General features: G+C 42.3%; 1 protein-coding gene across 5 annotated transcripts in view; it reads right to left on the bottom strand.

Moving 5' to 3' along the window:
* Positions 1 to 17,655, bottom strand: part of FAXC (failed axon connections homolog, metaxin like GST domain containing) — a 78,530-nt gene that overhangs the window by 52,038 nt on the left and 8,837 nt on the right. For all 5 annotated transcript variants that reach the window (XM_072831989.1, XM_072831990.1, XM_072831992.1 and 2 more), the window contains one exon: positions 7,297 to 7,493. In XM_072831989.1, the coding sequence (XP_072688090.1) occupies positions 7,297 to 7,493 (197 nt within the window). The remainder of the gene's footprint in view (positions 1 to 7,296; positions 7,494 to 17,655) is intronic.

Raw genomic sequence — 17,655 nt, 5'->3', positions numbered from 1 at the left:
CAGATCTGGATGGGCCTGAGACAAAGGGTGGTGAGCTTTAACCACTGAAAAGTGATAAGGGGTCAAGAAACATAATCAGGTTTGTGGCAATATGAAGGAAGGGCTGCAAATGGAGAAAGCACTGGGAGGAAGGCTGCTTGGAAGACTATGGCAAGACCTAAGGACAAGGGCAATAGTAGAGGTGGTGGGAGGGTGTGCAGGGAATGCAGAGGAGAAACTCTGGAATATGAGAAAGAGTCTACTGATCAATGGATTAGGTATAAGGAGAGATTAGGTATTTTCTCTCAGGCTGATGACTTGAGTGGATGATAATGCCATTAACCAATAAGGGCAGACACACAGATTTAGATGATGAAAGACACATCAAACGGTTTCATTTGAGGATCCCATGGAACCCCCAAGTGAGAATTTCCAGAGGTTGAGGACTCAGGAGATAGTTTTAGACTCAAGATAGAGAATTTGTGGGTGAGGGTTTGTCAGTGTGAGTGCTAAAGCTGTCAGAGGAGAAGGGTCACATCACCTAAGGAAGTTTCTAAGGTAAGGTGTGGTGTTAGGTATAAGGCTTACACAAGTCAAGGGCAAATTAGAAGGTGAGAAGGCAAGGCTGGAAGGGCCAGCATAGAGAGAAATAGAGACGCCCCTTGCTCTGAAGAGAGGTGGAGAATGTTGTAAGAGAAGGGGCTGCAGAGAGGTTCAGAATTCCTGCCTAGTGACTCCGGTTTCCACCATCAAGCAGGAAATGGGGGCATGCGCACAGGATGAGGATGCAGTGATGGAGAGAGAGCTTTGCACAACTAATGAATTCAAGTAGCAGATGGGGATGGAAGAGGTAGCTGTTCTGGGCCACACAGCTAAGCTGGAGGAGACCCCACCAATACAATGGTGTAAGGTTCTCTGCCTGCATTAGTGGGTTGAATGGAGGGCACAGAAGGAGGAACACTAGGTTGATCTGGAATTTTGCAGCTAGAGGTAACCTAAGAAACTGTCTGAAAAAAAAAAAAAAAAAGAAAGAAACTGTCTGGTCTTCCTCTCTTCTCTTTGCCACCCTGCTCTTGACTTCTTCCCTCTTTCACTCCTTGTGCCTAATCCTGAGCCCAGTGTCAGGGAAGAGAAGCAAATGAGGGCCAGGCAGGCTGTGTAAGGGTCAACCCCTATGAAGTGTACAACCCCTATGAAGGGTACAAACTTTAAATACCAAAGAGAACAAGTAATTCGTGGGATCCTAAATCAATCACTACAGGCAGCAAACCTCATTTACACACACTTCCATATTCTCACAACCAAGAACCCACCTCCTTCCGTGACCAAGCTTCCAGCAAACTATTCGTACTTGACCAAAACTATTCTCATCCAAATCAATGACACCTCCTTGTTGCAAAATCCAAATAAACATTCCTTATTTTTTGTTTTCAAGTAGGCTCCATGCTGGGCATGGAGCCCAACATGGGGCTTGAACCCATGACCTTGAGATCAAGACCTGAGCTGAGATCAAGAGTCAGACACTTAAAAAAAAAAAAAAAAAAAAAAAGAATCAGACACTTAACTGAATGAGCCATCCCAGTGCCCATAAACCTTCCTTGTTTATTTATCTTTCTTGAACTCTCCTCAACATGTAACGCTGTTGGTGTCTCTTGTAGAAGAGCTCTCCCCTGGCTTACTCTCTAAAGCTCTCTACTGCTTTTCCTGCATGTTCATGCAAGTTCCCAAGATTTTCATCACCATTCTTCCTACTTCTTACTCCACCGTCATGGCATGATCTAATTCACACCCATGATTTCAAAGTGATGACTCCCAAACCCATACCCAGCCCAGACCCTTGTCCTGACACCCAGGGATCTCTGTGAGGGGTCCTTGGGAACTGCAAAGCCTATATCCAAAACTGGACTCAATGATCTTCCTTTCCTTTGAATCTGTCTCTCCTCACCCAAGCCCGTAAGAACCCCAGGATGTGTTCTTTGCTGCTCTCTATCCCTCACTCCTGACAAGCCAGTCACCCTGTGAATCTGCCCTTTTCTCTAACTTGATTATCATGTAGCTCAGGCCTCCATCATTTCTCAACCCCTAAGCACAGCAGTCTCCTAGCAGGTCTCCTGACATCCCGTCCATGCCCTTCAGCAAGCCATTTGTCCCAAGGCAGCCACAAAGATCTCCTAAAACACAAATCTAATCCCATCAGGCTGCTCCTCAGAGTCATTCATTAACTCCCCATAGCCCGTTAGCTTGGCACGCAGCCCTCCTACAGTCTCACCCAGGCACGGCTGGCCATCCCCTGGCCCCATCCCCCTGCACTGCCTCCTGTGTACCTGCCACACAGAACCACCTGTGTCTCCCCAGGCTCCTCTGTCTTGCGTCTAAACTTTGGCAGATGCTGCTCTCTCTGCCTAGATATCCTAATCCCCTGCCACCCAGCCCCTTTCACCCAGCCCTGACAGTCCCCAGCTTCTGTTGGGGTACCATCTCCTCTGGGAAAGCCTTTCCCCCATCACTCCAGCAGGTGCTGGCTGCCTTTCCTCAGGTCTTCAAACTCTTCCCCCAGCACCCACCATTATGATGGGTCAATGTCTCCCTCAGCCTGTGAGTCACCTGAGGACGGAGACAGTGTCTTGCTTCCCCCCATCCAGCATGGAGTATGGCCACTAGGAGTCATTCATTAAGTTTACTGAAAGAATGAATTATTGATTGAATGGTAAAAAAAGCTTTACTCCTGAGCCAGCTACTGCTAAGTAGTGTTTCTAAGGGCTGACAATATTTAAATAGGACGAAGGAAAAACAGAAATGCCTTTGAAGAATGAAGAAGGGGCTGACTGTTCTCTTCTGAGGCCCGCGTCACTCTCTACTGGGAAGAGCCCACTCCATGAGGAGTCGTGAATCATCAACCGGCAAGGGCAGGGAGAGCCAGTTTGGAAACTAGACTAAGCTGAACAATTAATTCATCATTCTGAGAACCTCTTTCAGAAAGTTGATTCTCATTTCCTTTATCACAAATGATGTACCGGATCTCTTCTGCAAAACGGGGTCAAGGTTTCTCTTAAAAATTGATTATCCTAGTCAGAACAGAAGAATAAATACTGTTCAACATTTTTAAAGGAGATCAAGAGTACAGGAAAGAAGCGCTGACCCCTGATGTTTCAATGAAGATCTCTCTTGTTATAACCTAACATGAGGCCTGGCCCATAGCAGAGATCATGCTAACATGTGGAAAACTGCAACCCTCGGAATCTACTGTTTGATGACTGAGTCTCAGCATGTGGCCTTCCTGACCACAGATGCCTTTCTCCATATCCTGCTACATCCTGTCATCTTTCGGTTGTCTTCTAAATGCATGGGGGTGCAAGAGCGTATGATAAGCTTCTATGATTCCACCGAGTTGCACAGCCCCTAGACTAACCCTTCCAAGCAGGACCTTTCACTACATCTGAAATCAGGGGGCAAGGGGAACAGGGAAGAGGGGATCACATTAATCCAGTTTTAATCATGGAGAGAGACTCCAGGCTTTTAGACAAGATTTTGGGTAAGTCATTTTAGTAAGGACTCCACCTCCCCCATTTAGTGAAACTATACCAAAAGCCAACCTCAAAATTGAAAAATCATGGCCAGCCTAGATGGAAATTTGTTCCAACACCTATATTTTAATGGGTCAAAGTGGTATGGCCTGACCACAGTGCGCTACACACTTCCTTGTGGGGCTATAAGACTCTTGGCGCACTAGTGTGTCATATAGATGAAGCTGTAGTGTCTGTTACCAGAGCTCAATTTCATTCCACTAATTTGACCCCGTGTCTCTCGTATTTCCCTTTATACCAACTTCCATGCGTTGGATCTAACTTAAGCACTCAGTGGAACAAAGAGGATAGAAACCTGTCTTCTCCATGTTCAATCATAGTTATGCAAGTGGGACATACTGGTATGGATTTCAAGTTCAAGAAAAACTCGTTATAGCTAAGTGTGCTTATTTGACCAAACCTGAAGCAGAGCCCCAGGATGATGTGATGGTATTTACGTAACAATGCCAGCTTTCCATTGTCTTCGCTTTTCAGAAATATCACACCTGGAGCGTTCTTGCAATTTTGGACCAAAATAAACATATCTGAAAACTCCAGATAATTCGAATCAATTGATTCAAACAGTGGATTTCATCTCCTCCGCTGTAAACACAGACACACCTTGGAGCTCAGATTGTTAGAATTTAACAAGCTCTAATGAAAATCTCATCCTGTAATATTTTCCTATATAGGGTGGTCCATTCCTCATGCTGGCCCCAGTTTCCATGGGTGCACATTCTGTGTGTGGCCTCTGAGACAAGAAAGTGGGGAGCAGGAGAGGAACCTGACAAGGAGTGTCCACAAACTCTGCCTCAGGCATTTTCTTACTGGGGGGACAGGTGTCTTTTCTCCTTTGGGATTTAGAGCTCTAGGGAATGCCTGTTCAAAGTCTCCCCAAAGCAAGAAGATAGCTAAAGGTTAGGAAACCTTATGAAACAGAGGAAGGTTTGCTTTTCCTTCTGCTGCTAGGGACTGAAGGGAATTGAAGGAATTGGGAATTTTTCTTTGAAAGTTCACTGGAGGGCAGCCCAGTGGCTCAGTGGTTTAGTGCCGCGTTCAATCCAGGACATGACCCTGGAGACCTGGGATCGAGTCCCACGTCAGGTTCCCTGCATGGAGCCTGCTTCTCCCTCTGCCTGTGTCTCTGCCTCTCTCTGTGTGTGTGTCTCTCATGAATAAATAAATAAAATCTTTAAAAAAAAAAAGAAAGAAAGTTCACTGGATATTTTTATCTCTATGAAGAAGACCTGACCTCCCACCTTCATTATATTTTCCTCAAAATAACCTTTGAGGAGACACAAATGAGACACAGTAGCTAGCTCCCGCTCTGAATTACAAAATGTAATTAAAAAGTGGATTACAGATACAAAATTATCCTTAGAAAGGTCTATGTACGACCAAAGCAACTCCCCCAAGCACTTGTGTGTTTATGGTCCATAAAATTAAGATTCTTCCACACCAGGATACCACCTCCCAACTCTCCCACTCACTTCCCACCCCCCAATACCTTTCCCTCCACCACCTAGAGCTGCCTCCCATCATGTATTAGCTGGGGCTGTTGAAGGGAGAGAAGGGAAGGGAAAGAGCAGAAGATGAATTTCTACCAGGGAGTAAACATATAAAACGTCTCCACACACCAAGAGAAAAAATCAGGGACAGCTGGTACTTGGGAATCTTGCTGGATCAAAGTCTTTCTAACTGGAATGTACATTTTATGAACCACTACAAAAATCAAGAGTTGTAGCGCAAGTACTAATGAAAATGTAAGGTGACTTTCAGCTTCTTTCCATGCAGCTCACAAAGCAAGAGCTCTCCGCATTAATGGGCCCATCAATCAAACAAGGTAGCACTTTGGAGGGCTGCATCAACAGAAGGCACAGAGGGTCAGGGTGGCCCTGTGCTGGTTCTTCATTTCTTTCAATTGCTGCCAAGTGGGGACTAGAACCTCTTAAGAGATGAGATGGGCTCTGTCCCACAGGCTTTTCCCTGAGACTAAGCACACCACATGCAGTCATTCACTTGGCCCATGCTGTAACTCCTGCGCTCTTGAAGATGGGAGCCCCATCAGTTCTCCACAAGTACCATAAAGAAAAGACCTGGGTGCTTTCCAGGAACACAGAGTCTGTGATTACTACCATGCTGATCTGCACCCCTGCCTCTGCTCTCTGCTGGGTTCCCTCCTTGCCCCCACCCCCTTCACCCCTACAGTGAGAGGGGGGAAAAGAAGCGGTGCTTTGGATCTGCCCTGGGATAAACGGGGCAAGGACTGTGAGCAGAAAAAGAAAACAGAAATAGAGAGTCACTTAAAATCCAAGAGAGGGAACAGCAAGTTTTCCATTTAGAAAGAACAAGCAAGTTTCCATGTAGAAAGAGAACTGAACTGATGAAATAGGACGGTGATAGGGAAGACCTTCGACAATCAACCCCACACTGAGTGTGGAGGAGGCAAAAGCTACTGGGTGAGCAACTGACCCCTTAATAACAATTAATGCCCAAAAAAGAGGGCTTAACGATTCTTAATTAGCTCTTTGGAACAAGATAAGTCTAGAGAAATCATAGAGAAAACTCATCTACTGGGGTGTATAGAAAGGTGCTAAAACTCCAGGAAATGGATGAAAGACAAAAGGAAAAATCCCACATGACGATGAGTTTATAAGCCAAGAAGCCCTGTGCCTGTTTAACTCACATGTCACAGCCAGCACAATGGCACATGCAGAATACAGGCAACTCATCCACGCAGTGTGTGAGGCTTCAGACAAGGGATGCAACCTAGGGGTCAGCCAGGCGGGACAAGAGCACTCAGAAAGCAGAAGTACACTTTACTTCTGGAACACAGAGAAGCTCTTGTCGTCTAAGGAAAACTGACAATAATTTTACAAAGCTTGAATAATTCATTTCACTTAAGACTTCTAACCTGACTTAGTCTTCTGTTCCCTCCTCTGGGTGTCTGATATAATAGTATTTTAATTCAGCAGTTTGGACTAGTAAAGAGCAGAGTCAGTTGAAATATCCTCTTCACCTCAGTGAGGTGAGGTCTAAATCAGGGGTCAGCCAAACACAGCCCATAGGCTAATAAGTTTTTACATTTTTAAATGGTTGGAGGGGTGCCTAGATGGCTCATTTGGTTAAGGGTCCAACTCTTGGTTTCGGCTCAGGTCATGATCTCAGGGTCATGAGATCGAGCCCCATGCTGGGCTCTGTACTCAGAATGGAGTCTGCTTGGGATTCTCTCTGTCCCTCTTTCCCTCTGCCCCTCCCTCCACTCACATGCACTCGTTCTCTCTCTCTCTCTCTCTTTCTCTTTCTCTAAAATAAATTCATTAACTAATTAATTAAAAAATTAAAAATACATTTTTAAATGGCTGGAGGAAAAAAATCAAAAGAATAACTTTTCATATTAAATGAAATTCAAATGTCAGTGTTTTTATTGTTTCATTGAAACAGAGTCATGCTCTTCATTTCCATGTCATCTATGGTTGCTTTTGCACTACAATGGAAGAGTTTAAGGAGTTGCAACAGATCCATGGCCCCACAAAGCCTAAAACATGTGTTAGCGAGGCCTCTACAGAAAATGTCTACCTTTTTTCTAGATACCTAGAAACTTATCGGTTATAACTTTGACCCCTAAGTCGGTCAGAATGTAGAAATTTTTGAAAAGGCTGGGGAATGTCTGAAAAGTGAAACAGAACTTGGGCTTACTCCAAAGGCTGGGGACAGGCCCTGGGCACTCACCCAACACGCCTGGGGGACTCACCAGTAGAAGTGCTCCTCCACCATCTTGGTCACTGCTCTGGAGATGGCTCTTTCATGAGGGCCAAGGTTTTTGTTTAAATTCACTCCAAGTTTCTCTTCCAGAAAGTCAATTATGAATTCTGTGCCAGAAACTTTTTCATGATTATATTCAATCCAAGGCATTTTCCCTTGAGCAGAAAGTTTTCCACCAAAATAATTCTAAGCAGAGTAAATTTTAAAAAGAGAAAAGCAATGTTTTATTTAAATTTCACTGTATGGTTAACAGAAAGAAACATTCCAACCCTTTATTTGATAGTGACTATACTGTTCAAGTGAATGAACTCAGCACATAAACTCTTTAAGACAATAAATAGTTACTCTTGGAGAAATAAAAATACCTCACATGAAGATATTACTTTACTCCCATAGATTTTATCATGAGCTCTGGTATATTGTTACAAAAAAGACCAGAGAGGAGAAGTAGTGTTGAAATGATCTTGGTAATAGTTGGTTTAGTTAAAAGGTTAAGAACAAGCCACAAATGCAAAACAGTGAAAATAAGCCATAATGGGGCTTGCACTGGTGAGGCTACTAACCGAAGATCTCATCTGAAACCCAGCAGCTTATGCTTGAATAATGCTTAATACCATGGCAAACAAGTGGCCCCATAAATTATAACACTTAGGTGTAAGAAAGTGCATCCAACAGACTCAACTCTAGTGTTGGTTAAAATGTAGATTCCTGGGCCCCAGCCCAGACCTCTGCATCAGAAGCCTGGGAATGGTGCCCAGAAATCTGTGTCTGTGCTAAGTTCCCCTTTGATTTACACCCATGCTAGAATCTTACAGTGTCTCAGAGGACATGATCCCAGATGGAGTGGAATGGGGGTGTGGAGTCATACACTTTATGAACACTGGGAATTAGAGTGACATTTGCTGCCTCCACTCCTTGGCCAGGCACTACACATTCCCCTTGATGTGGACCAGAAGAAATGTTACAAACCTCGAAAAGTTGTTAGTACATCAGATATTCTTGTAATTTGTACACTAAAGATGTAAATTTACCATATAACATAGTACCTGTTTCAGATTAACTCTTGATATCACCCATATCAACCTAACACATCCCTTTCAGGACTTTTGTCATTTGCAGATGGATTCTATCCTACACACTGACATCAGAGGAAACTGTTTGAAATGCAAATGAGATGCAAGATCTCTATGGCTCAAAATTATCCAGTGGTTTTTAATGGATCTATTCTAACCCCTTTCACATACCAGTCTAGACCTATACCACCTAGCCACTGCCCACCTACCCAGCCTCTTTGCTATCAATCTCTCCAGTCTTCTGAATTCCAACTGCACACATCCGAACACATCAAGGTCTTTGCCACCTCTCTGACTTTGTGCACTCTTTACTTTTTATAGGAGTCTCTTTTCCCAACCTCTGCCAAGTCATATCCATCCTAAAATATTTAGTTCAAAGTTCACCTTGTTGGTGAACAATATTTCCTCAAGGTGCAACCATTACTTCCTTTCCTCCATGCTTCCATTGTACAGTGTATATTCCTCCCATCTTATAATATTACCATTGGTACCTTTGCCTTTCCCTCTAGGCCATGCCCCCCCCACCCAAGTATTTGGTACATTTTTATCTAGACTCCTTTTAAAAACTGGAGTAACAAAAATTAATGATTGATTCTTTTTTTTAAAGGGATTTATTTTATTTTATTTTATTTTATTTTATTTTATTTTTTATTTATTCAGAGAGAGAGAGAGAGAGGCAGAAACACAGGCAGAGGAAGAAGCAGGCTTCATGCAGGGAGCCTGACGTAGGACTCGATCCCAGGTCTCCAGGATCACACCCTGGGCTGCAGGCAGCGCTAAACCGCTGTGCCAACAGGGCTGCCCTTAATGATTGATTCTTATGGAAATGAAAGTTCTTATAGGTTTTGTCATCAAAAATGTTAGTTTTAGAGGCAGAAAAAGTATTTGACAAAATTCAACATCCATTCATGACAAAAACTCTCAATGAAATGGGTATAGAGGGTATATACCTCAACTGAATAAAGGCTATATATGAAAAACCCACAGCTAACATCATACTCAATGGTGAAAAGCTTTCAGCTTTTCCTCTAAGATCAGGAACAAGACAAGGATGTCCACTCTTGCCACTTTTATTCAACATAGTACTGGAAATCCTAGCCACAGAAATCAGACAAGGAAAAGAAATAAAAAACAACCAAAATGGTAAGAAGTAAAACTGTCATTATTTGTAGATGACCTGATACTATATATAGAAAACCATAAAGGCTCCACCGAAAAATCTATTAGAATAAATGAATTCAGTAAAGTTGTAGAAACAGCATTAATATACAAATATCTGTTGCATTCCTGTACATTAATAATGAACTAGCGGAAAGAGATATTAAGAAAACAATCCAGGATGCCTGGATGGCTCAGCGGTTGAGTGTCTGCCTTCAGCTCAGGGCGTGATCCCAGGATCCGGGATCAAGTCCCACAATCGGGCTACCTGTGAGGAGCCTGCTTCTCCCTCTGCCTATGTCTCTGCCTCTCTCTCTGTGTCTCCCATGAATAAATAAATAAATCTTTAAAAAAAAAAAAAAAGAAAGAAAATCTCATTTACAACTGCATCAAAAAAGAAAAAAATACCTAGGAATAAATTTAACCAAGGACATGAAAGACTAAAAATCTGAAAACTACAAGACACTGATGAAAGAAATTGAAGACAACACAAATAAATAGAAAGATATACCACAATCACGGATTGGAAGAATTCATTAATATTATTAAAATGTCAATACTACTCATAGCAATCTATAGATTCAACTCAATCCCTAACAAAATAATGTTAATATTTGTCAAATAACTAGAATGAATAATCCTAATGTGTAGAGAACTATAAAAGACCCTGAACAGCCTAAAGCAATCTCAAGAAAGAAGAATGAATCTGGAGGTATCACACTCCCTGATTTCAAACTATACAATACTACAGTAATCAAAATAGTATGGGTACTGGCATAAAAATAGACACACTAATCAATGGAACAGAATAGAGTGATCAGAAATAAACCCATACTTAAATGGCCAACTAATCTACAAGAAAGAAGGTAAGAATATACAATGGAAAAAAGACAGTCTTTTCATTGAATGGTGCCTGGGAAACCTAGAGAGCTACATTAAAAGAATGCAACTAGGGATCCCTGGGTGGCGCAGAGGTTTAGCGCCTGCCTTTGGCCCAGGGCGTGATCCTGGAGACCCGGGATCGAATCCCACGTCGGGCTCCCGGTGCATGGAGCCTGCTTCTCCTTCTGCCTGTGTCTCTGCCTCTCTCTCTCTTTCTGTGTGACTATCATAAATAAATAAAAATTAAAAAAAAAAAAGAATGCAACTAGAAAACTTTCTTATGCTACACACAAAAATAAACTAAAAATAGATTACATACCTAAATATAAGACCTGAGACCATAAAACTTCTAAAAGAAAAGATGGGTAGTAATCTGTTGGACATCAACTTTAGCAGTATTTTTCTGGATCTGTTTCCTCAGGCAAGGGAAACAAAAGTGAAAATAAACAACTGGCACTACATCAAACTAGAAAGCTTTTGCACAGCAAAGGAAACCATCAGCAAAACAAAAGGGCTACCTACCAAATGGGAAAAAAATATTTGCATATGATATATCCAATAAGAAGTTAACATCCAAAATAAATAAAGAATTCCTATAACTCAATACTAAAAAAAAAAAAAATCTAATTTTTAAAAGGTCAGAGAACCTGCACAGGCATTTTTCCAAAGAAGACATACAGATGGCCAACAGATGCATGAAAAGATGCTCAACATCACTAATCGTCAGGGAAATACAAACTAAAACCACAATGAGATATTATCTCACACCATCCAGAATCGTATAAAAAAAGTCAAGAAACAATAGATATTGGCAAGAATGTAGAAAAAAAGGAGACCCTCATGCACTGTTGGTGGGAATGTTAAATGTGCAACCACTATGGAAAATAGTATGTAAGTTCCTCAACAAGGGGCACCTGGATGGCACAGTTATGTGTCCAAATCTTGGTTTCAGCTCAGGTAGTGATCTCAGGGTCATGAGATTGAGCCCCCTGTTGGGCTCCACACTTTGTGTGGAGTCTGCTTGATTTTTTCTCTCCCTCTGCCCCTCCCACCATGTGCTTGCGTGCCCGCTCTCTCCCTCAAATAAATAATAAATCTTTACAAGAAAAAAAAAAAAACACCATACAATCCAGTGATTCCTGTACTAGGTATTTACCTAAGGAAAACAAAACACTAATTTGAAGATATATGTACCCCATGTTTATTGCAGCATTATTTACAATAGCCAAGGTATGGAAGCAACCTAAGCGTCCAGCAATAAGCAAATGCACAAATAAGATATGGGATGGACAGATAGGTAGATGGACAGACAGACAGGATGCAATATTACTCAGCCATAAAAAAGGATGAAATGTTGCCATTTGCAACAATATGGATAGACCTAGAGGGTATTATGCTAAATGAAATAAACCAGACAGAAAAGAAAAATACCATATCATGTGTGGAATCTAAAAAAACAACCAAACCAACCAACCAGAAACAGACTCATGAATACAGAAAACAAACTGGTGGTTGCCAGAGGGAAGAGATGTAGGGGTTAGGCAAAATAGGTGAAGGGGATTAACAGGTGCAAACTTCCAGTTATAAAATAAATCAATCATAGGGATGAAAAGTACAACATAGAGAGTATAGTCAATAATATTGTAATTATTTTGTATGGTAACAGATGGTAGCTACGCTTATTGTGGTGAGTACTTTGTAATGTATACAATTCTCAAATCAGGGACGTCTGGGTAGCTCAGTGGTTGAGCATCTGCCTTCAGCTCAGGGCATGATCCCAGGCCTGGGGATCAAGTCTCACACTGGGCTCCCCGCAAGGAGCCTGCTTCTCCCTCTACCTATGTCTCTGCCTCTCTCTGTGTGTCTCTCATGAATAAATAAAATCTTTAAAAAGAAAAGTAGGAGACAACACTTTAGAGATACTATGATCATATCTAATTAAAAAATTAGATAAATGTTTAAAAATATTTAAAAAAGAAACACAAAAACATCTGAAGTAATTGGCAATAGTATGAGATACAGATGATCTTTCCACGAATTTCAGTCTTTCAGAATTGGCTATATTACTGTTAAAATAAAAACATTATCTTTTAAAAATAATACTTAGTTTTCCTTAACTTCCTAAATATATTCAAGAATTCCTGGCCTATCTTACTTAAGCAATTGAAGTCTGACTGGCCCACTAACGGTGGTTTCTGAAAGTAATTTTGAGAAGAATCATGAAGAGATAAACCTTTATATATTTTGTGAGCTTTAGTTTCCTCCTGCAAGTTTGTCCTAGGTGAAATTAATCTACACTTCTACTATATTATTAACACAGCAGTGAAAGCTATGGGCTTTGGTTTTAAAAATCTCATTCCATCACTTATTCAGTGTGACCCTGGTCATCCCTGGATCTCCCTTATCATCCTTGGATCTCTCTGGGCTTCAATTTCCTTATCTACAGAATAGGGATACAAGAGTTGTAGGAGGACTACTACATGCATGAAGGAGTTTGACAAGTCCCTTCATCAGAAATATTAACATCACCATTACCATTTTGAAATGGAGAATTAAGACCCTAAAAAAAAGGGCAGCCCAGGTGGCTCAGGGGTTTAGCACCACCTTCAGTCCAGGGCCTGATCCTGGAAACCCACCATCGAGTCCAACGTGGGGCTCCCCTCATGGAGTCTGCTTTTCCCTCTGCCTATGTCTCTGCCTCTCTCTCTCTCTCTCTGTCTGTGTCATGAATAAATAAATAAAAGCTTTTAAAAAAAAATCCCAAAGTCTTGGGACACTGACTTGCTACACTAGCCATGGTACCCCCAACTTTTCAGCTAAATGTATATCCATTACATTCACTGCACCCCTGGAGCCATCTTGAAAGCTCTCCCACTGGCTAAATTTGAGACAATTTGAGCAACTTTTATAGATTATAACACATTGGCAAAAAAAAAAATCTACACAACCACTATTATGAAATAATTAGAAATATATATGTTGGTCTCTGCCCCCAATTTCCAGCACAGAGCCCCTAAAAGCCTTATAAAAATTCCTAAGTGATAGAGCACTAGGAACATTTTTGTCTTAATGAGGTGACTCTGGGTGGGCTCCTTGGATGGCTCTTGGAAGGTGCCAGGTTACTAGAAAGACCAAACCTTGATGAGCAACCATGATTTTCAGTCTTGTCCCCCATCCTCCAAAGATGGGGCTGGAAATGGAGTAAATAATTGCTCATGCCTATGTGAGGAAGCCTCCAAAAAATCCCAAAAGTATGGGGTTCAGAGAGTTTCCAGATGGGCAAATACATCCATACCGGGGAAGGTGATGCATCCAACTCTACAAGCTCCTGAACTGGGACCGTCCCAGGCCTCACCCTATGTACCACTTCATCTAGCTGTTCATTTGTATCTTTTAACGTATTCCTTAGTAAACTGGGTATAAACGTGTTTCCCTGAATTCTGTAGAGGGGGAAGGATACAGTCTATGAGACTGAGTCCTTAACCTATGGGATGACACTGTCTCCAAATAGCATGTCAGAATTGAATTAAATTGCAGGACATGCAGATGGTGTCACAGAGAGCTGCCTGGTGTGGGGTGAAAACCTCCCCATATCCAGTGACCACAAGTGTCAGAAATGAAGTGTTTGATGTGAATAGTAAAGGAGACTCCCAGGGAAGAAACACACAGTAGGGAAAAGCTGGGTTTTGTCCCACATAGAAAGAAAAAAACGAAGTCCTTCCCTTTACAACTATGTATTGTAGTTTTGTAGGAAAAAAAGTCCCTATTTTTTGAAGATGCATACTGAAGTCCTGAGGGGTGAAGTGTCATGATTTCTGCAGCTTATTTTCAAATGGTTCATTTAAAAAATTGTTTATATAAAGAGAAATAAAGCAAAAAAGGCAGTAATTGGTCAATTTAGGTGAAGAGCATATAGGTATTCACAGTACTAGGCTTTGAACTTGCCTGTGGCTTAGAAAGTTCCAACACAAAATGTTGGGGGAGTGGGGGAACACACAAGATCAGCAAATAAGTAACAATCAAAAGTTAGGGCTAAAAGCCAGAGCAGAGAATTCCAAAGGAGCCATTCTCTTTCTTTTTCTCTTTCACATTAACAAAGTATTATTGTGTGAAATACAGCTTTCTTATACAACCAGTTACAGCAAACAATGTAGGCATCTTTGTGTGTGTCTGGAAAAATGTTTGGAAGGATGGCCCAAAGTATCAGTAATGGCAATGGCTAGTTAGTAAGATGCCAGGTGATGTTCATTTTCCACTTACACTCTATGTATTGTTTGAAATTCTTATAAGGACTATATGTCATTTATATGTAATCAGAAAAAGATGATAACGCTATTTTCATTTTGAAAAAAAAATTAACCATATCCGCAGGACCTCCTTGTTGTACCTTTTCTGCAACTTCCTACAAATCTATAATTACTACAAAATGAAAAGTTTTCAACCTACCAATATTTACATCCTGATTTTAAAAAGATGAAAAGATAGTAACTGTGACCAGTAGATCAGGCTTTTTAAAAAAAGCCTTTGAGTTTCTACTAATGGTCATCAAATATTTATTCCAATCTCTCTTCTGTTAAAAAGTAAAAAAAGCTTCAAATATAAAGTTGTGTTCTTGGGAGTATGGCATTTTAATCTTTTCTTTTTCAAGGCACAGGGCAAAGAAGGGGCAGAGAATAGAGCTCCCTGGATCTCCGACAGAATGCCTCTATACTGACGAGTGCAGGCGATGAGCCCCACCTGCACTTCCCAGGCACCCACAACACAAACCCTCATCGAGGGCACCCAGGTCTCAAGGCACCCATGGCGGGCACACAGCATCCTTCCAAAACACAGGACCATTTTTCTCTTACCTAAATCTCTGCTCTGAGCTGAACACCCCCTGCATTGATTTTCCACAAAGTCCTCACAGAAGAAAAAACACTCCTATGCCTTTCTTTAAAAAAAAAAAATATATATATATATATAAATATTTATATATATTATAAATATTTATATATATATAAACTCCTCCTGAGAAGAATCCATATAGATAAAACCACTTGACTACAGGAGGTCCGTGACTCCATTCCTACAGAAATCAGAGAGACTCCACAAGAGCTAACACATTGTGCTGTGTATGGATCTGTTCATTCACAGAAGTTAAAGCCTCCAGTCTGGTAAATCTCCAGATGGTGACCCATAACAACCCCCAAAGAAGCCCCAAAACAAATGACTATCAACACCCACCAGACCAAGCCATGACTTCTCTGCCCCACCGTCCATTCAGATTTCCTAAAACTTAGATAGCAAGGACTTCTGGAGCCCTGGGGCAGGGTCAATGTCCCATGCCAGCATGAAGTAGTTACAGAAGATGGATCATCACCCATTTTCCCATAAAAGATTTTAAGGGCTCAGAATCCTTGAGGGGTGAATGTTAGAGACAGTTAGTTAGGGTCTAACAAAAATACTGGAGGCCAGCAAAGAGGAAGTCATGGCCAACTCTCAGGAAAGCCAGAGGCTTCCTAGCAGCACTCAACAAAGCCACAAGCAGCCGGGTTGGCTAAATTCTGAATCAACACACTATGAGCAGCAAAGCTGAGGGAATAGAGTGGAGAAACAGAGTAGCTAGGGGGAATTAAAAATAAGTGCTGTGAAGTCCGGTGATGCTGGCAAGGATTTTTTTTTTTTTTTTTTAAATGTAAGAACAGGGACACCTGGGTGGCTCAGTGGTTGAGCATCTGCCTTCTGCTCAGGGTGTGATCCTGGAGTCCCAGGATCAAGTCCCCACATCGGGTTCCCCAAGGAGCCTGCTTCTCCCCCTGCTTATGTCTCTGCCTCTGTCTCTCATGAATAAATAAATAAAATCTTTAAAAATATATATATATACACACACACACACACACACATCAACAAGAAATCATAATTTTGGAAAAGGGGAAGTGGTCACCTCCTAGAAGGCCTGTGCAATAGCTTCAGGTTTCACGGTGAAACATGTGTCCTGCTGGCCCAGTCACACTACCTAAAAGCAGCTGCTCTGCAACATGAGCAGAGGAAGTTAGGCTCCTGGTAAAGCCAGGGCCGCAGCAGTCAGTACTTGCAGGCTTGAAGGCAGGAAGAGCTAGGGTGGCACAGCCCGGCAGCTGAGCTGGCCCCTGCAAACAGCAGTACGGCTCCATCAAGGTGACAGGGTCCAAGAGGTCTAGAAAGCCATCAGGGACTACCCAGCACAAAATTCAGGCCTGGTGCCCTAACTGCCCCCAAGCTGTCAAGGCTAATTGATATGACTGGGTCAAGAGTGATGACAGAATAGAGACAGGCAGCTGGTGGGGAGCACTCTCTTCCCTCAATGTGAGCCCCTGGGTGACATGGATCTTCCAGTGCTGGCTGCCTAACACCAAGCTCAGCAACCATCTTTCAAATCTGATCTGCTGCATCTAGATGCTTCAAGTTCCGTCTGTCTTCAGGGCTATCTTCTCCTCTATTCAGGCTTAGAAAGTCCTGAATAATCTCCTTGTTTCTAGGGCCCTCCACCCAAAGTCCAGGTTAGGTGCCCCGCCATCATATCCCCAGCGGGGCCTCCATCATAGCATTTACCACACCAGGAGGATGCCCCTCATCTCATCCCAGCATTGGTCTCTCGGAGGGTCACTGCCACCCCCCATCCCCTCTTCTGCAGAGAAATTGGCTCAGAAAGCACAGGCCAGGGAGCATCAGGGGATGCAGGGCTAGAAGCCTAGCCCCGCTGCTCTGTTACCAGCAAGGGAGACCACTTCCTCCCAGTGCCACCACTTTGGAAGAGCCTGAAGGTGAACCCCTGGCCAGCAGGGGCCACTTGGAGGAGTGGCAGCAAACCAGAGGGACCATTGGTTTGGGGGTGCCTGGGTCTCCCTTCTTACTTTGCTTATATCCCCTCAGAGGCAGAAACCTGAAGCCTAAGCTTTGGCCCTGGCTTGGTACAGATTCCCAGGCAGGGAAGCTGCATCTCCGGAAAAAGGAAATCTCAAACCAAAATAGACACCAGAAGCGTGCAACCACCATCACAGAAGAGCAACAGATGAATCCATACAACATGGAGCACGACTGTGCAGACACAGACCAATTTTAATTAGCATAATAGATATCCTCTAAGGTACAAAAGCAGAAATGATAAAACAAACCAAGGGGAAACATGAAGAAGAAAAATATAGAGTTAAACACAATAGATAAGTAGTACAACGGATGCAAGAAGAGAACAGAGTGATGCAATGGAATTTCAG

This window comes from Canis lupus, chromosome 7 (assembly GCF_048164855.1).
Source record: "Canis lupus baileyi chromosome 7, mCanLup2.hap1, whole genome shotgun sequence".
In the NCBI taxonomy this organism is placed as follows: domain Eukaryota; kingdom Metazoa; phylum Chordata; class Mammalia; order Carnivora; family Canidae; genus Canis; species Canis lupus.
The sequence above is the reverse complement of the archived record's forward strand: the minus strand, read 5'-3'. Positions and strand labels throughout refer to the sequence as shown.